The sequence below is a fragment of the Xiphias gladius genome, chromosome 10 (assembly GCF_016859285.1).
Source record: "Xiphias gladius isolate SHS-SW01 ecotype Sanya breed wild chromosome 10, ASM1685928v1, whole genome shotgun sequence".
Taxonomy (NCBI): domain Eukaryota; kingdom Metazoa; phylum Chordata; class Actinopteri; order Istiophoriformes; family Xiphiidae; genus Xiphias; species Xiphias gladius.
In genome coordinates, this window is record NC_053409.1 from 7,671,558 (window position 1) to 7,691,216 (window position 19,659).

General features: G+C 38.4%; 1 protein-coding gene across 1 annotated transcript in view; it reads left to right on the plus strand.

Annotated features, from left to right (window-relative positions):
* The first annotated feature begins 1,872 nt into the window (after nt 1–1,872).
* lrfn5a (leucine rich repeat and fibronectin type III domain containing 5a) overlaps nt 1,873–19,659 on the plus strand; it is a 42,285-nt gene continuing 24,498 nt past the window's right edge. The window contains exons 1-2 of the mRNA XM_040137456.1: nt 1,873–1,910; nt 19,002–19,225. Of these exons, the coding sequence (XP_039993390.1) occupies nt 19,029–19,225 (197 nt within the window). The 5' untranslated portion in view covers nt 1,873–1,910; nt 19,002–19,028. The remainder of the gene's footprint in view (nt 1,911–19,001; nt 19,226–19,659) is intronic.

The following is a 19,659-nucleotide window of genomic DNA, read 5'->3' on the forward strand; positions in this document are numbered from 1 at the left end:
ACACTAACGAACAGATCTGGGCAGAAAATGATGACAAAATTCATGCATCGTTCATAAATATCACGCAAGGGGATTCATTGATTTTGTTTCATTTTTCGGGCCTAATTCCTTTTTCAGCCTTAGCAACATATATTGAAGGTCTCTACTGTAAGGCAAAGGAGCAATATACAGTAACAGTAAACACCTAAATAAATGGCACAGCACCTAAGTTAAGGGAATGACAGTGACAGGAAGTTCCCGAAGTAGTTCACTGTCTCTGTAAATTGAGGATTTTTTTCTTCATACATCGTCACACCTAAAATATTTTGGAAGAAGTAGCCAGTTTAAGCAATAAATCCTAGTAAATCTTCATGATATTTTTGCATTATTTCTTCAAATGGTGATTTTTTCTTTACCAGCTACTACCCACAAGACTAAGACTACCCACACTTTTCAATGGAATTCACATAAAACAAAACAAAAAAGTACATTTTTTGATGTAATACAGTTAAATATTTCATTGTTCTCTATTCATGGTTTTCTTTTGCACAAGCATTTGTTTTCGTTGCTCTTGCAGCTGATTGAATTTTTTTTTTTTTTTTTTTTAAATATTTTTCAGGTGTGCTTTGGTTTGAAGTAGTGCTACATAAATAAAGATCTTTTTGTTATCCATAAATGCTTTTATGCTCTTTTCCAGCAGCTGTTTCACCTTCATTGCTACAATTCAGCACACACTGACACCTGGGAGTTTCCTAGTACAACCTCACTCTGCTACTTTTAGCCAGTGAGCTGCGTCAGTGGTGCAGGCAGGGCAGCTCAAGAGTCTTGCTCACGGGCACCTTAGCCATTGCTTTGTATGGAGGAGAGGATGTTTGATGCTCACTTGCATGGGCAAATAAATGGAATTTGATTTAAACTTATGGCCTGTGTACTGCCTGCTTTATGGAAATAAAGTACTGCAAAACAGCAGTTGACCTGGCCACAAACCCCATACTTTTCAATTTAAAGTACTCTGACCATTTTTATTGCTACGACCCAGTGGGATACAGGGAGCAAGGTAAACACTGAGAAAAAGGTTTATGCAAGTTTAATATTTTCCCTGCATACACTGCTCTCTCTTACTAGCCATGTCTCTTGCTGTGATTCACCTTAACTTTCTTGTACTTTTCTCTTTGTTGCCGAGTGCTGTGCATTTCTTAAAAATTCATGGTAATTCTTTTTGACTGACTTTTATTTTTTCAATACCGAATACATTAAATTTGGCATTTGTGTGTGTGTGATTGTGTGTTAAATGTGAGGCGTGTAAATAATTAAAGAGTATGCTCATGTTTGTATCAGTGTAAATTATTTAACCCAACCCACACACACACACACACACACACTTATACACTGTCCCCTGTGACATACTGCTCGCACGCCACAGTTCTACCCGTCTCTTTCTCTCTGTCTGTCCCTCTGCTCTCTCGTGCTCTGTATCTCATTTCTTATTGAAGTACTCAATAAGAAAATTACAAGGTCAAGACAGCTTTTTTTCGGAAAGTAAACATCTCAGTGGGTTGGCTTGGGACCAGCAGTTACCATAGTCTGTTTAAAACTTGACCATGTCTGAAGTACATCCTCCAGCTAGACTCGCAGGGAAAAAAAAAAAAAAAAAAAAATATATATATATATATATATATATATATATAAAGTCTTTATTTAGTAACTTTGATAACAGCAGGTTGCAGGCTACATTAGGACCAGGTACCATGGAGGATTCCATGGCTTATTCAAGCACAACCTCTGGGTCTGTTTTATTTTGGCTCTGCATTTTCATTTATATTTTAGACATTTGGTTGGCACTCTTGCCCCAGAGTAACTTTTGCTCTTTTTCTTTCTTACTAACCAGGAAGCTGGGCCTTGTTTCCTGACAACAATCGATCTTACAAGTTGTGAGTGTTTTGGATTTCATTTTTATAATTTATTTTTACAGATTTTACAAAGCAGCACTTAAGGCTGCTAAGAACATCTTAATGTTGGGTTTCTATGGTGCTGTTGTGAATGGTGAATATATTTTAAAGTAACCTAATGCTTTAACTGTCTGTAAGGCACACTATATATCAATAACATATAAATCACAAGTGTTGTAAATTACACAATATATATGTTTAGGAAACTAAAGGTTTATTTATTCAGCTGCTGCTCCAGACAGGCAGACATTTTCCTTAAGTATTAAGTAAACCTAAAGTCAAGCATTGACGGTTTTTACAAGCTGATATACATAATCAGTTGTCGATTCTTCAAAGTGGTCGCAGTGTCATTCTTTCATCATTTCTGTGTCAGACCGATACTATATGTGGCAAAAGATATACAAACAATAAATAAAAAGGCAAAAGAAGATATGGAAACTGAAAACAGAACATTAGCAGCCAGGGGAGATTATTATTTTAGACAAGAAGAGGGAAAGGAGAACGATGGTGACAAAAACTGGCAGGTCAATTGCGCAAAAGCAAATGCTCACTTAATTTTGTGTGCATTAGTTTTGTTTTGTTTTTTTTATTTTCTAAGTTAAACATCATCTCATATTTTACGTTAAACACCCCTTAGCAGTGAACATCAGCGATCATGAGCCTTCTATGATGAACACTAACAATAGACACTAAAGCGAGAAGGTAGGAGGTACTTGTAAGAATGTCTTAAGTTACTCCCCTTTTGGGAAACAACTTTCATTTCTTAAAAAGGGTTTTGAAATGGGGCCCTGAGCAGGTTCCTTTGCACTCAGTCTGCTTTACAAATAAATCTCGGGTCATCAAGAAATGTCAAAAGGACTCACAAGTGTGTTGGACATTTTTGGTGACAGAAACGTCTCATTTAAGGATGGGAGAGTGTTATCATACAAGTGCTCAAAAAAGTTACATTAACAATGGCAATGGCTTCATATTGTCAATCATGCCTTTCAAAAATAAAAATACACACAACATTACAACAATTACCTAATTCTATTCCTACCATCCTGTTTATCCATTTTCTGGGGTCTGACTATGGAGTCTACTTGGAGCCTCCTGAGCCCCAGATGGAAAGTTCTTATTGATGCTAGCAAAAAAGCAAGCAGGGAATGAGTAAGGTGGCAGAATTCTAATAAACCACTGGAGGTGTGATTGGGATAAAAATTAACTCCCCAGGTCACCAACATCACAGGCAGCTTAATCTAAGGAGGGGAAAGGCAAGGGCATTATTTTATGCAGACTATTCCTCCGTAAATGAGGGAGTAACTTATCCCGTATTGACAAAGCGAAAACAGAATTTCATAATTTTTTGAAAATTTATGAACAAGGAAAAACTGTAATATCACATTGACAGAAGTATTCAGACCCTTTGTTATGACACTCGAAATTTAGCTAAGGTGCCTCCCATTTCTTTTGATCATCTTTGAGATCTTTCTGTGCCTTGATGTGAGTCCACCTGTGGTACATTCAATTGGCATGATTTCAAAAGTCACACGCCTGTCTATATAAGGTCTGACAGCTGACAATGCTTATCAGGCATAAAAACCAAGCCATGATGACGAAGGAAGTGTCTGCAGAGCTCAGAGACAGGATTGTGTCGAGGCACAGATCTGCAGAATGCTACAAAAAAAATTAAGCTGCATTGAAGAGCAGAGCAGAGTGGCCTCCATAATCCTTCAATGGAAGAAGTTTGGAAAAAACAGGACTCTTCCTAGCGCTGGTCTGATGAAACCAAGATTGAACTGTTTGGCCTCAATTCTAAGAGTCAATCATGTCTGGAGGGGTCTGAATACTTGCTATATGCACTTTATATATATATTTTTTCCCTTATTTGAGAGAGAAATGTTAAGTAGAGAATGGAGAGAGTAGAGGAGGTATTTGTTGGGAAGAAAAGTGATGTGAAATACTTAACCAGACATTGGTATTTAGCCTTCCTGTTTATGGCTAACAATGCTGAGCTTTGACTATTAACAGAGCTGCTCATATTGTGTTCTGATTGACCCCCCAATTTAAGCTAAATTACTGCCTATTAATTACAGAGTAATGACTATAAATTTAAAAATAATGGTTTTATTTACTGATTACTGATTCGTGCAAATGATAAAAACCTAGTTACGGTTGGGAAAACAAGGCGATATGTAAATACAAAATGTTACCATCAGTAATGACTGGTAATACAAAGGTCATGGTATCTTTAATCTTAGGAGATGTAAGAGTTTTTGTTTAATGTTTAGGATAAATGCTTTAATACATAGTAGCAGAAAAAAGAGGAAACACCTCACACTAAATAGAACGCACAATAAAAAATAGGAAAACACTTGAAGAACAAACATAGCCAACGTAATGCACCTGCTTTAGTCTGTGTTCTGATAGTGGCAGTCATGATAAGTGCTAATTAGCCAGTAAATTACTGGGTTTCGGTTCACAGGATACTTAACCAGCTGCCTTGCCTTACTGGTGGAGGTTGATGGGGTGTTTGCCGCTTAAAAAAAGGAATATCTGCGGACACTACTCAGAGCAAGGGGCCTTTTGGCTGAGTGTTTTAGGTAAAACAATTTTTCAGATACAGTATATCTTTATTTGTGGTCAGCATTTTCCTAAGAATATGCTTGAATTACACATCAAAGATAAGAAAAAAGACTCACAGTGCACTTTGTAGTAAAGAAAGAACTACAACATTGTCATGAAGTATCAGGTATTAGGTAAGGACTAAAAGGTAACACATCACATATTTTGAAAACTATCTCAGGATGATTACGGCTAATTTGCTTTCGATGTGATTAAGGAATTTTAGAGTCATATATGCATCAGTTACTAGCTCTGGTGTGGTTTCAAAAACCAGACCATTGCTCTCATCTGTGCAAATTAAATGTCTGGTTGGATCTTCTTTCAAGTCGAAATCTAGTTAGACCAAAATAGAACATTCAAGTGATTCACATTCAAGATAACATTCAGAAGTACAGAGTCTGTTGGGGATTGCCTTGTGTACATGTTAGCTGTTTGATTGCTTCTGCACTAACACAGAAAAAAGTCAGTAGTCTAGATGTAACGGGTAAGGCAGTGGGCTGGGGAGACGATTCGGAAGAAGAAGCTGCTTCCCTGTAATAGGCATCCTTTGAGTGAGATTTGCCTAGCTCTGGTTTCCCTGTAAGAATTTTCCCGTTCTGTTTATAACTGTTTGGAAAAAGAGAGACGGCTGCTTCTTGATTATCATTTCAACTACTATATCTCTCCCCCTCACACTCTTCCTAGTATCTATGCTGTCAAAGGCGCCAGTGCGATACAGTAGAAAATAAGATAAGAGAAAGGCACAGAGATGCTTCCACGTTCCCCTTTGCTCTCTCACACAGGCTATTTTCAGATACCACACACAAACACACATGTGAACTAACAATGTGTCATTACAAGCTAATGCCATAATGTGTTTGCCATGCCCTCCCACAATGCTTTGCTCCGTGGGCCAACCCCATTTACTGATCCGCATATAAACAAACAAAAACGAGATCCGTGCGTGCGTGCGTGTGTGTGTGTGTGCATGTCTTGCTGTGGTTGTGTGGACAAATTGTGGCTTGACACTAAAAGGGCTGTTTGAGGGATAAGACTTGGTTTAAGGGGTCAGTTTAGAATCAGGTTAGGGTTGGCGTTAGGCATTTATTTGTTATATTTAAGGATAGGGTAAGGGGCAAGGGAATGCATGATGCCAATGAGTGTCCTCACAACTAATGCAAGACAAGTATGTGTGTGGAGATGCGTATTTGTGTTGTTTTGTGTGACTATTCTTATGTAAGCATGCAGCCTCCTCTTGCCTCGAGGATGATGATGGAAAGTGTTTGTCATCCTCCCACCTCTCTCTATATCGCTCTTTCCCGCTCTATCTCTTCATCCATTCAAATCTAATGTGCTTTATTGGCAGAGCAGAGACATTTCTAGGGTAACATAACGGTGTCGACATACACAAATGGCTAATTAATTATGAATTTCAAACGCATATCAACAACGATGTACACAGAGGGTTTAATACTCAAACAGTGTCACACGATGTAAGACGTTAAGCTCCCCACACAGTTCGGCAGGGCTGCAGAGTGGAGGCGAGTGAATGATCCTAAAGGCTGTCTGTAGACACTGCAGTGCCTCCAACGAGCCACTAGGAGAGAAAGTGGCTGGGTTGCAGTGAATGAATGAATCATTAATGTACAAAAAAGTAAGAGCTTTATTGCCCCCTGAAATACGCACTTTGTTACACTATTTTCTGATAATGCTTCTGCACGAATCAAACATGATGTGACGTCTCAAATTGTGATGCTTTCAGCTGTTGGAGTTGTGGAAGAGGAAAAAAAATACACCACCCAGTGAAAGTCAACCTTTGTCAACTACGAGTGTCCATTAGGCATCTTCTTCAGAGGAGCTGCAAGTTAAACTAATTGATAATATTGTTTACAACAGCAGAAACTGAGGAGAAAAGATTGTAATGCAATAGATACAGACTACTTTTTATGGATAGATTGCCTGGGAAAGGTATGAGAAAGCAGGATTCAAGTTAGCTGGTTAAATGCACTGACTAGAACCTTGCACCAGCCTTTTTGGCCCATGATACAAATCCAAATTTGCATCATATATATATATATAATATTTCAATAATATATATTATATTTGCAGATCTTACTCAGTACAATTAATCACGCTTTAAAATTCAAGTGACTATAATAGATATTTTTTCTAATAACAATCTATGATAGGATAATTTGTAATGTGAGAGGCATTGATTGTAGTAATGAAGCTACAGAGAATTATCACGTATCTGCAGCTCCCCTTGGCTTCATGGAGTTTTAGAGCAAGTTTCGGTTCACTGTTTAGCTTTCCGCCCCACATCGTCACGATTTTGGTTCACTCTCTCTGCTCTCACGCCGTCGTTTCCGGCGGCAGCAGGCAGCTGTTTTCAGCAAAACAGCTCCAAAAAGCCACTCTACAATACCTGCCCAACGCCAAACGGCACTCAGCCACAGTTAGCCACTAGCTTCTAACAGCTTAGGAGTCTTAATGCTGTGGCTGATCTATGTATAGTGCTGCTACTAGTTACATTTCAGTTTTCAGTCAAGTTTGACAAGACACTTGAATGGAAACAGTGCCTTCTCTTGTCCCAATCTCTTTTTCTCTCTCTGTCAGTCGTATGTGATCCTTTTACCCTACTACTGTATTTCAGTCCATTACTGTCACTATCTGTCTCTCATATATTCTAATATAAAACAACCTGACCCAATTTAGACTGTTTAAATAAAATATTCATTGCCCCTTCCCAGTTCATGATTAATAGTTACTTTTTTCACCCCAGAGAGCCCATTATGAAAATAAGCCCTTTCTGTGTATTTCTAGTAGTCTTTTATTCTTTTTTTTTTTCTGATTCTCTTTTAGTCATCTCATTTGAGCCAACTTAAATTTTGTCACATTTTCAGGAACTCTCTTTTTCTTAACTTCAGTATTTTTATGAGGAAGCTACAGTATCTTCTGATGATCAAATATTCATACTTACTGAGGCTATCATCACTTATGGTTTTGCTTAATTTGTTCATAATTGCATATTCACTTTGTTCCAGATGAACTTCAAACTGCTTAAAATAGATTGAATACACATACATTCACCATACACATTTTTATTAAATGCAGAATATGCGGGAAGGAAAAGAGTCTGTTACTGCTGGAAGTCATTTACAGGTCAACAAACTGTTAAGGACCATATTCATTTACTACAAACTGCATAACATTTTTAATATAATCAGTTTGATAAATTACAAATTCAAAGCAAATTTAAGTCTCTCTATATTAAATTTGATTGCATATTAAAATGAACAGGATCCAGTTACGGCGAAGTTTGAATTCAATCTGAGTACTAGTGTCACAGAAAAACAGTGGAAAGTAGCGCACACAGAATATGTAGTGGTGATCTCAAACATGCCAAAACATTACTTAGAGTTTGAAATTGAAGAATAATTATGACCCACGCACATACGTAGGTTATCCTTTCCAAATACTCTGTCCAGAATTCCTATTCCTATACTATCTAAGTTCAAAGATGTTCAGATTTTGTGAGGGTGTGAATGTGGGGGTACATGCGGGTTTTCACTTGTGTGAACGAGACAGGACGATGCAGAATTGTGAGGCAGACTATATTTGGCAGATTTGATCTCAGAAGGGTGTTTCCATCTGTATGCATGAGTACATTAAAAATGCCAAATCTGCTTTGTGCTTTCCCAAGTTTAAATGTGTAACGACAGGTTAGATTAATGGGAATTTTTTTTTTTTGTACAGAAATGGAACATATCTCACCCTTTTTATGCTTCTGCCATGTGAATGTGTCTCTGCGCTGTGGCAGGTTGGATGACAGAGTGAAAAAAATGATGTCATTTTATTAACATCAAACACTTCTATGCCTCTGAGAGAATAAAACCATCTGCAGCAAAGAAAATTAGCACTTGTGACTCTAAGAAGGTACTTACTGTGTTCCATGTTTTGCTGAATTCTGTTAGATATGAGGAAGAAAAAGACAAGAAAGCATTGGCTTGTTCATCTCAGTGTTATGGAAGATACTGTTGTACAGTCCAACCAACGCCTCTTGAGGCATTTTCACACCTATTTGCTTTGCAGCAGTCATTTTAACCCCGGAGTGGTTTGTTTGGGTATATGAGAGAACTGTAATCACAGTGAGACCTTGCTGAGAGGCTGGTTTGTCAGTACATTTCCAAGTAAACCTTGGAGCTGTGTTTGAATTGAAAGTGTGATCCACTTCAGCTGCAGAAAACACGGAGCATTATGGGTTAAATAAGCTGTGAACTATTAGTTAATGACACACACCTCGATTTTGCAAATGCACTTAATAGCGCCTGTAAATCCCAGCATTTGCTCCCATGATGTTGTGAGACTATTCTGCAAAATATACTCTTGGCTTCTCATCCCTCTGTGTTGTGGCAAATTTAATGCGTGTTTTTGTGTTTTTAGCCACAAACAGCAAATGGACATTTGCTTTGACAGCACACACCGAATCTGTGTGTGGAGTGTAGCAGTGTACTGTGTGTGTCTGATTTCAAGATTTGGAAGATTTTCCAGTTTCTGCTTTTCCAGGTCCCCCTCTTTTTGCTTGAGCAAACACAGGATAACCTCATATTTTCTGCTCAAGATAAAACGTTTTGCATTCGAGTAGACCCTGGCAACCCGTAACAGGAAGACCAGGTACCAAAAAAGAATGGATGATATTGGAATGGACCTGTCTTTGCTTCAGTCCACGTCTTTCCATTGATCTTGTATGCATTCACACTACCAAAATGTTTTGCTTCACTTTCCATCTGAAAGCAAGCACCTTTAGGCTTGTAGTTGCCAGATCCTTCTTGTTTGTGTGTGTCTGAGAGCGCAGATTGTGTTTTCCAAGTAGATTCTAAATGCCAATATCCAAACCAGCTTTTTATTAAAAGAGTGCTTTATTCGAAAGGGATTTGGTAGTCCCATACTATACTGTAGTAAAAGCTAGACCTGTGAAGAATTATTCTTTTATGCATTTGTTTTGTGCACCCAGCTAAAATACAGATGCCCAACAGACACAAAGCCAGTTAACTCTAAGAGAGCATTGCAGAGCATCAGTGCACTGCCCTAGAGCTGTATTTACGGCTATAAACAATGCCTCTTACTTACCAGCTACACAGTAAACATGCTACAGCTGTGTGCATTTAGGCACTGTTATTGTATGTGGAGCATGGCAGCTTGGAATTTTGTGGGGTCTAGTGATCGAGTCTACAGTGAGAAAACTGACCTGAATCTGTTCCAGTTTCATTCACTTTACGTTTTTTTAAATGTATTTATTTTTCATGGTGAGCCCGATTTGTTCACTGTCTGAGGTAAACAGGGCAGTGCAAAAATAGTTGTACAACACAATTTGAAGTCGTCAGAATTTCACAGTTTTGTGGTTTGATGGGTAGGTATGATGATGTAATGGTATTAGAAACATCCATTCGTTCAATCCACACCAACTCTGACTCCGAAATCATCACTCTGAAATGGGCAGTTTTTAAAATCTATGTCGGTATAAGTATATTATTGTGAAATGTTCTAAAAAAATGTTAGCAGGCTGTGAGGGTGTACTAAGGCAAACTTGTTGTCTGTGCTAAACAACTCTCTGTCTTACACGTCAGCGGGGCAATATACCAGATTTCATGGCAATCCAATAATCAAAACATTTTACAATGAATCAAAAATGTTAACCTACTGGTGGTGTGAATTGAAAAGTCCGGGCATCACAAAAGTCATTAGAATTTATCCTCTGGGAAACTTGAATATCTATACAAAACTTCTTGGTATTCATCCAATATTTGTTGAGCTGCTTCACTCTGCATAGAAATGGGGGATAAGCCGACCATCCAGCAGACCAACTTTGGCGTTTCTACACCTCTTACGTGGCTTTAAAGTATTTTATGTTAGTTATTGCTCTGCCTTCCATGACATACACTCTTCTGTCAAGACTGGACTATAGCTTACATGGTGAAATGCTGTTGAAATCCAGTTCCATGATGTACGGGCTGCTTTACACCTTAAAAGATTATGGTTATGTATTTTAATGGCACCACCAGTCCTTGATCCCTCATAAAACAATGGGCTGAGAAACCATTTTACATCAGATACTCTTCAGCATCTGATGTATGCACTTGTGTGCATTTTGAGGGATAGTGATCGTAATTTTATGGTACAGAAATTGTCTTGTGAACACGATATCATCTGATAGCCAGTGATGAATGCACTCTGGCTGGTTGTGAAAAATAGTGCTGTGATGTAATGGTGCGGAAATAGCGTTGTAGACCAGATATTACACAGCACCGACATGAATCAGGCACTTAAAATACCACTGTTAGGCTCTCACCACCAAGATATCCAATTACACTTCTTCCTCTCGCTTTCCCTTTTTTCTTTCACTGCTTCTCTTTACCTCCCAGTCATACACATGCATAAAATCCTAAAATCGATACTTGGAGTTTAAGGTTTCTAGCATGTGTGTGTGTGTGTGTGTGTGTGTGTGTGTGTGTGTGTGTGTGTGTGTGTGTGTGTGTGTGTGTGTGTGTGTGTGTGTGTGTGTGTGTTTCCGTCCATGTGTGTGTTTTCTCATTCCACTGCTATCAGACTGACCTTGGCGGTGATTGTCTCATATTCCTGGCAGCTCATGTATTCCTACAAATCATCCGGCTGGCTGTATCTGCCTTTGATTGGTTTGATTTCATCCATTAAATCCAATTCAGTCATGAAATGGAGACAGTGACGGGGGGGGTCAGGTTAAAACAGGATTTCTCAGCCTCGATGCAATGAAAACATACATGTGCAAAATGACTCGTAAGTCAATGTGAGTCAAGTAAATGGATTGGAATTGACCATTCGCTAAACCTCCCCCTTGAACAGTGATTGTCCATTTTAGTTTAGCAAGTGTAATTATGCATGGGAGGTTTCTTTTTTCGTAGCCTTTCAAAAACCACACACAGAATATATTTGGATTCTGATTTGAATGAAAAGCACCCATGCAAATGAGAATCTAGTATTAGTGTTGGTTGGATTCATTTTACTTGTCTGCTTTTGTGTGTGTTTGTGTGTCTGCGTTGGTGGTTGGTTGCTCATGTGCTCATATAGGCGCGTTCTGGGTTTTTATAGCTGCTGAGCTGTGCTCAGTGCAGCAGTCTCAAAGTAAACTAATTGAATAAAGAGTAATTGCGATGTATTTAGGCAGCTGCTGATCCCTGTTGTTCAAGTGGGTAAAGCCATTAGCTTTAGCATAAGGTTTATGCCAGTGGACACAGAAAAACAAAGCCAGAGTGGAGGCTAGAGAATAGGAAGGCAGCAGGTTAGTTAAGTGGCTTGGGCATTGGTGTTTATATGTTATGCATTAGATTCTGGTACAAACAAGCCAAGGTACATGTTTAAAGGCAGAAGACCATGTAAAATATTAATTCACTTCAGAAAATGTAAAACAGGAACAGCAATGTATGGCAACAGCGACAGCAATATACTCTCATCTCCATGCTTTGAATGAAAATGTGTGCACCCTGTGTATAAAACCCTGGGACTAAATGTCCTCCCATTCTGAACAAGCTTTATCTTGACTGTCTCAGATCCTTTCTTAATGTGTGCCGTACCTCATACACATCTCGTCAATACTAAGGTGCATTAATGAGTGAAATCAACAAGGGATTGTAATTTTTTTGCTTAATAGTGTCCCAAATACTTTGTATCGTATCATATTAGAAATACACACACACTGTCTCAAAATACAATTTAAAGGCCCTGAAGAAATGATTTGACCAAATAAATCAATAAATTAAAATATAAATTAAAGTCAATTAGATAGATTAAATCTTAAATGATTGTGTTATGTTTATTGAAACAGCAGTTGAGAAAACAATCTCATCACAATGTCCATTTACTGGCTGCTCTAGGGCTTCAGATCAAATCATATTGTTCGTCATGGATTTGCAGATGTTCAGATTTCTTTTTTTCTTTGGATTACACACACAAAAAAAGGAAAACAATGATGGAAAAACTAACAAATGACAGTAACACTGTCTATATAGTTTAAAAGTGCTGTGTTTTAAAGGATCATTCAATGTCACAGATGGATAAAAAATTGCACTACTAGGGACAAAATATGTTTTTTTTGTAATTCAGGTTAACTGAACCTTTAAATGGTAGTGTTTGGGTTACCCTTTTCTTTACCATTGGATCACAGATTGTACATTTAAACTCTTAAGGATAGATTAAGTAAATACCCCACTGATAAGCAATCTGTAGATGTATTGGACAATTATCTGTACACGTATTTGCAATGATCCACATTCAATCAGTAATCCTAAATATTATTCAAATATATCGAATATGATATCAAATTCCAAATATTATCTTAATCTCTGCAAGCCATATTCCATAATAGCTGAGTGCAATACAACCGAGCAAATGCTCCATGTCAAATGAAATGACTGAGATAAGCATTAGAATAATCTCATATTACCATATTCTGCTTTAACCAGCAGGAATCTGACAAATAAAGGAGAAATCTGCATAAGCTTCTGTATTTGCACCACCATTCTAATATCTGTAATCTAAAAATAAATGCTGTGTGAGAGACTGTTATGAAATGCAGTCTCTGTAATGATCTAATTTTCTATGTCACTTAAATCTGTTGAGGTTGTATATGTAGGTCTGTGTGGATTTTATAGCTGCAATGTCGTGGTAAATAACATTGCTCTCCTCAACAAGAGCCCAGCGCTCTGAGACTGATGGAGAGTACTTTAACACATGAAGAGCATTTCTGACTCTAACATGATTAATCTATTTTAACAGCACAATTACCATAGGAAACTGCCTGAAACTCCTCAGCAAAGAGTCCTGCAAACTGCTGGATGACATCTCTAGGAATCCAGATTGGTTTCTTACTTCTAAAGTCACATCCACGTCATGTGGTAAATACTGTGGCTCGGAGGACTCGACTTAAAAATACAGTTCACGTCAGTCAGTCAGAGGTGAAGTGGGCACTCCAAGGCACTCCACCTCCGCTTTCACTGGGCAAATATAATCAGAATTTTTTTTTTTTTTAACTGTCATCTAGTTAACATCATATTATTCAAATTTTCCCCCTTAAATAGCCTCAATGTTGGAAAAGTATCCCATTTCACACTTTGTAACTGGCATATAATCTTTATGGCTAGTTCCAGCTCTTCATTGAAACAACATGATGTTTACACTGAGTGAATTATTCAAACACAGGAATACATGTGTTGTAAGGTTTCATTATACCTTCAATTTGAAACATTCTAGATGTCATTTTATACACATTTACACAAAATTCATCCTGACAAATTTAGTGTCTTAGGAGAATGTGAGGGAAAGTTTCTATGGGATTAAACAGTTTGCGATGACTTGAACCACCAGTGGGCTACTGCTTGTTAACAAGTTCTTTAAAAAAAAATAAAAAAACTAACTATGGCTGGCTTTGAAATGTAGCTCATTGAGCTAAATAGCATGTAAAGTTACCTCATAACTGTATCAGCCCAGCAGGTCATTTAGAGGTACACCGTATGATGCTGTTCATGTACTCAGAAAATGAGGAACATTAAACACCTTTTAAATGTAACTGCACAAAGACATTAGATTGACATTTCTAATAGTGTGCCTTTTATAAGATCATACAGGATATTTTTTTTTATTTTAACTTGACCTTAAACCTCGATACAATGACTACTAGTGGCACTTATGTGGTTTTGACCAAACACTGCAATGGGGTTTAGACTAAACCACAGATGCAGTCTTAACCAAAGCAGTGAGGTTAAGCAGATTATGTCATTTTGTTCTAAACGACAAAGGTTTAAACCTGTCTTAAACCTTAAGTCACAGCTAAGCTAATGATAAAACAACAGCCTCCATTAATTTAGAGAAATCCCTACATAACAGTTTAGCTCAGCTTCCAACATGGAAAATAAGGGTTTGAATACAGGAAAATACACTGAAATAGCTGGGGTTCTTTTTTTACTTGCTCTTAATAGTGAACTGTATGGTTTGCTATAAAACACATGACCTCAAATGTATCACTGGCCAACTGGATACGATTTAAGTGTGAAGAAGCTGATCAGGAGCAACAAGTCTACAGAAATCTTCAATCACGGCTTCTTGGCAGCCTTAAAAGAGTTTGAATGTGTGAGTACTTCCAAGTCGTCGCTTTTCACTGCCAAGTCGTTCCACTGGTTATCCCCCTTGAGATTTGAATGCAGCCTAGGATCAGTTTGAGTATATGGAGCGTGTGGAGAATCCATTTGAGCTGTCCAAGAAGCCAGTTGTTCATCAGTGAGCAAGCCGGGGTTGAAACTGGCTTTCTGGGAGACCTTTGGGGAACTGGGGTGTCAGTGTGAAAGACTTTAGAAGAAGTGGATAAAGCAGTCTGCACAAGTGTGAAACAGATTCATATTTTACACAACATTACAAACAGAGCTTAATTTGTCTTTCTTACCCATAGTCCATTTGGTTAATGTGCCATTCAATTTGATCCCACTGCTCCTGCATGTCACCTCGAGCTACACAGAGTCAGTAACTTGAGGAGATGAGTTTGTGTGAAACTGATCTTCATTCTGGTGTCATTTTCATTATTATATGTGTGTGACATACAGCGAATGGTGAATATGGTTTTCGTGTCACGTATAAGTGTGATAGCGTGACGCCGGCATCATCGATCCTACTTCGTCTCCTCTCGCTAAATGAAATTTGTCCCTCTCCCCCTTTTCCTTTCACACCTCAGCACTCATTTTAATTAGTTCATTCTCTGATCTCTTTTTTCTGTCCCTCTCTGATAATTCTCTCTCGTTTCCTTTCCACTTCTCTCTCTCTCTCACTCATTCGCTCTCATTACAGTCATTTCTCAGTCTAATTAATGAGCTGATATCTGCTTCCATGTCACAAGGGTCATAAGCTCTCTCTCTCTCTTTTTCTCTCTATGTAGCGGGGGTGCATGAGAGTCATCCGGCGCTCTATTTAGCTGCCGTTCTTTCTTCCTGCTCTTCATTCTTTGAACTCAGACAGAGAGTGAGAGAAAAACAGGGATTGTATGACCTCTGACATCGCAGCAGATTTCAGCTCAGTAATTACACAGAGAAATGAAAGAGCTATATAAAGAGAATACCGCACAGCTAGAGTAGAGAAAGGTGAATGGCTTCTTAGTCAGACCTAGGTAGTGATTTGATATGATATGAATATGTAGCACTTATATCAACCTGCAGCAGAGTTTTATCACACTGGCTCAATTTAGATAGCAACAGGAAAAGTGTCAATTACTGAAACAGAAGCTAAATTGATTCCCAAACACTTCTCTGTGATTGTCATTCTAGCAGTCATTGTACTGTCCAATGTTGCATAGCCCAGTCATCTGATACCCAACCATAAACAGCTACTGTATTTTTCTAGATCAGGTTTGTCGGTGTGCTGTTGAAGGATGAGACTTCTGATATTATATATTTTTCTTATTGTCACTAAATTCCAAAAAATGACCAAAAATAACAATACATGCATGAATGGAAGGATTTTGAGACAAAGGGGTCCCTGGGCACAGACATGTAACTACACCATTTGTGTCTCTTTGTAGTTTTTCGGTGTCCCTTTGTGCCTGTTTCGCATCTCTTTGCACTCTTTCTGTGTCTTTTGCAGTGGCATTTGGCAGGTGAAGTCCATGGGGGCCCTGTGACCCTTTGGGCCCCTGGGTCTGTACCTGATAGGCCTGTTTAGTAATCCATCCATGCATGCAATCCAATGATGTGCGGCCTGTGTATGCAAAGCCTGATATAGCTTATTCCTCTCTGCCACAGAGCTCTCTTATTGTTCCAAATCTATTAAAAACACAATGAGCCATACCATTGGACTGGGTGACATGTTCCTCCAATACAACTAACATGACTTTCGTAGTTTATTTTGCAGCGAGCCCGCATACACCTTGCTATAAATACTCATTTGCACACCAAATGCGTATTGCGTTATATTAGGAAAAAAAAAAAAACTCTTCTGCAATATACCATGCTCAATTCCGAAAACCTTATCTGCTATTTTGATTTTATTATGGTGGCATCTGAGTTTGCTTCTGGTCTGTTATATTTTATACAGTATAATACATGGAATCTAGTCATGTGATCATCTGAATTAGCACAATACATAGCACATTCCAATTATTCTTTTTCAAAATACTTTTTACAGGGTGCATTTGTTTGTCATTGTGGTTATACTATAGTGAAAGTATACCTGTACATTTGTGAGCCATTTTTAAAGAGAATCATTACACTCTTTTTCATATTATTGCTGTAGTGGTTCAACCTATAGTCAGTTTCTTAAACATTGTACTTTTATAAACACCTTAAGTCTGGCAGTTATTCTCCAGGAAAACTACTCTGGCAAGGACGGAAGAAAATGGTAAGGATTATGATTCCAGTTTGGAATGAGCAGTGGCAGCCGACAGTCCCGTCTACAACAGTTTGACTGACAGTCCATGTCGGGGAAGTGCAGTGCAGAAACACGGCAGTAATGAATTCACAACACAGATGGAGGCCAAACTGAGCAAAAAAGCATTTTGATTTTAACACCATCACTGTGGTGAGGGGAATTCCAGCTCTGTGATCGGATCTGTTCCTTTCCAAAAGCCATTAATTACTGAGGCCCGTCATTTGCTGTTTTATTGCATTACTGAATCAATTAATGACATGAACAACAGAAAAAACATTCAGACTTGAATTAGAATAACCTGCTTCTATTGATTTGTTTGCTTTGCAAATATTGTATTCTCCGCCATCATTTGTTTTATTTTTTTGTTGTTCTTTCAAACAAATCAGTCTCAGTCTAATGACAGGTGGATTACCACTTTCAAACAAGGCAACCTTTATAAAGGGTTATTAGCTACAACTTTTTTTTGTTCAAAGGTAATCCTTCATTCTAATCAATTAAAGAGCTCAATAGATATAACAAGTGTCATGCAAAAGGCTGTTCTTATCAATGGCATATAACTGATCTATAAAGCATTAATAAATGATTTGTTACTATTAATAAAGCTATTAGTTAAGAAGGTTGACTCATTGGAAAGTGGTACTGGACGCAAGCTCATTCTAAATTTTACCGTACTAAAAAATGTTACAGTACACTTCTGTTTTTCTCATCTTTCTCACTTTGTCTTCTTTTCACCACTCTGCAGCTAACGCTTATTTTTTTATAGAATAAAGTGTGAGAAAAGTTCACTAAGGTAAAACCTGAACTGTTTCACCCTCACCGTGTGTGTGTGTGTGTATGTGTGTGTGTGTGTGTGTGTGTGTGTGTGTGTGTGTGTGTGTGTGTGTGTGTGTGTGTATTTGTGCGTTTGCACTGTGATCCCTTTAATCCTGATTCTCCCATGTCCTTCAAACCCCAATCAAGGTTGTCATTAATGAGCGTTTTCTCTCTCGCCCTGCTCTGTCTCTCTCTCTCTAAATCTTTCCTAATTAACTACAAGCACTGCTGCTTACTAATGATGACTCTGAATGTGTGTCTGTGTGTGTGTGTTTGTCAAGTCAAGTTAAGTCAATTTTAGTTATACCGTGCCAAACCGTAACAGAAGTTATCTCAGGGCACTTTTCATATAGAGTAGGTCTAGACCGTACTCTTTAAAATATTATCAATATGTGTTTTTTGTTTGAGCTTGTTTTTTTAACCCGTTTGGGACTAAATACACACTAATCCTCGGGGACTGTGACACTGTTGGTACAAAATTGAGGTCCCCGAGGGTCCAGACTGCTTTTTTAGGGTTAAGACTTGGTTTTAGGGTTCAGGTTACAATGACATTCAGGTTAGTGTTAGGGGAAGGGTTAAGGTTAGGGAAAGGGGCTAGAGAATGCGTTATGTCCCCATGCGGATAGTGAAACAAATTATTTGATCTGATTAGTGATGCCTAAAAGTTGATGGTGAGGTCTTTGGGTTCATCGAGCCAAGTCTGGTCATTGATATTTTTATCTTCAGAATCAAATTCACCACAGTTGCCAAGTGTAATAAGAGTCTAATAAGGGGTTATATTGATATTTAAAGTGATTCTCGATGCATACTAACAGAGTACATTGACAATGGACCCCTGTAAAGTGCAAGTCATCATTCTCTATACTGCACTTATCATCTTAACTACGATATATACACTCAGCTTTCAATATACCACTCTGCATTGAGAGTGGCATAGGATTTAGTTGATACAGAAGAAAGTAGAGTGGATGATAAGTAGTCTGTAATTCCAGCATAGCATTAGAAAGTTATACTCAGTAGCGTGATCACTATAGCACACTGTGCACAGTGGGAAGCACACAGGTTCGTCCTTGCACTGCGGACTTTGCAGAAATTCTGGGAACATATTAAAAGAGCGTGTTAATAAATGGGTGAATTTCTGTCTAGTATTTTATTTCTGCCCAGTTCCTGTTTAAAAAAGTCCAATTTCATTAACATCTCAATTTCTCTCTCTTTGTCTCCATCTGTCTCATTTTTCAGGTGTTGTGTCCAGCTGGAGTGGTAACCATGGAGAGGCTGTTGCTGTGTCTGATGCTGGCAGTTGCCATGGCAGTGCGGGCACAGATCTGCCCGAAGCGCTGCGTATGTCAGATTCTGTCACCCAACCTGGCAACCCTCTGTGCCAAGAAAGGTCTACTGTTTGTACCACCGAACATTGATAGGCACACAGTGGAGCTACGGCTGGCTGACAACTTTGTCACAAGGTAACAGTCACATCAATAACACTACCGCGACATCAACAGTATTTTATACCACTCATTCTGCATGTACTGCTTCTCATGTTACTGCCCTATTACACTTTCTATTACTGAATTAATTTTCACACAGACAATAGCATCGTCTCATTCGTGTCAATGAGACCACAGCATTGTCATAGTAGGGTGCTAACACAGAGGGCTTCAGCATAAAAACAAAGCAGCCTATCATTAATCCCTTTGCAGAATTTTGGCATCTGAACAATTTATTCAGTAGCTCATCTCACAAATGACAATACTTCAAAAGGCAGTGCTCTCCAAAACCTCCCCAGTTGCTTCATCCATGAATAACAGATTTTCTGAAACTTCAATTCAAAATGTGAAAACGGTAGAACGCAGCTTTTTAAGCTGTGCTGACGCAGCCATCTGTAAAATTACCGACA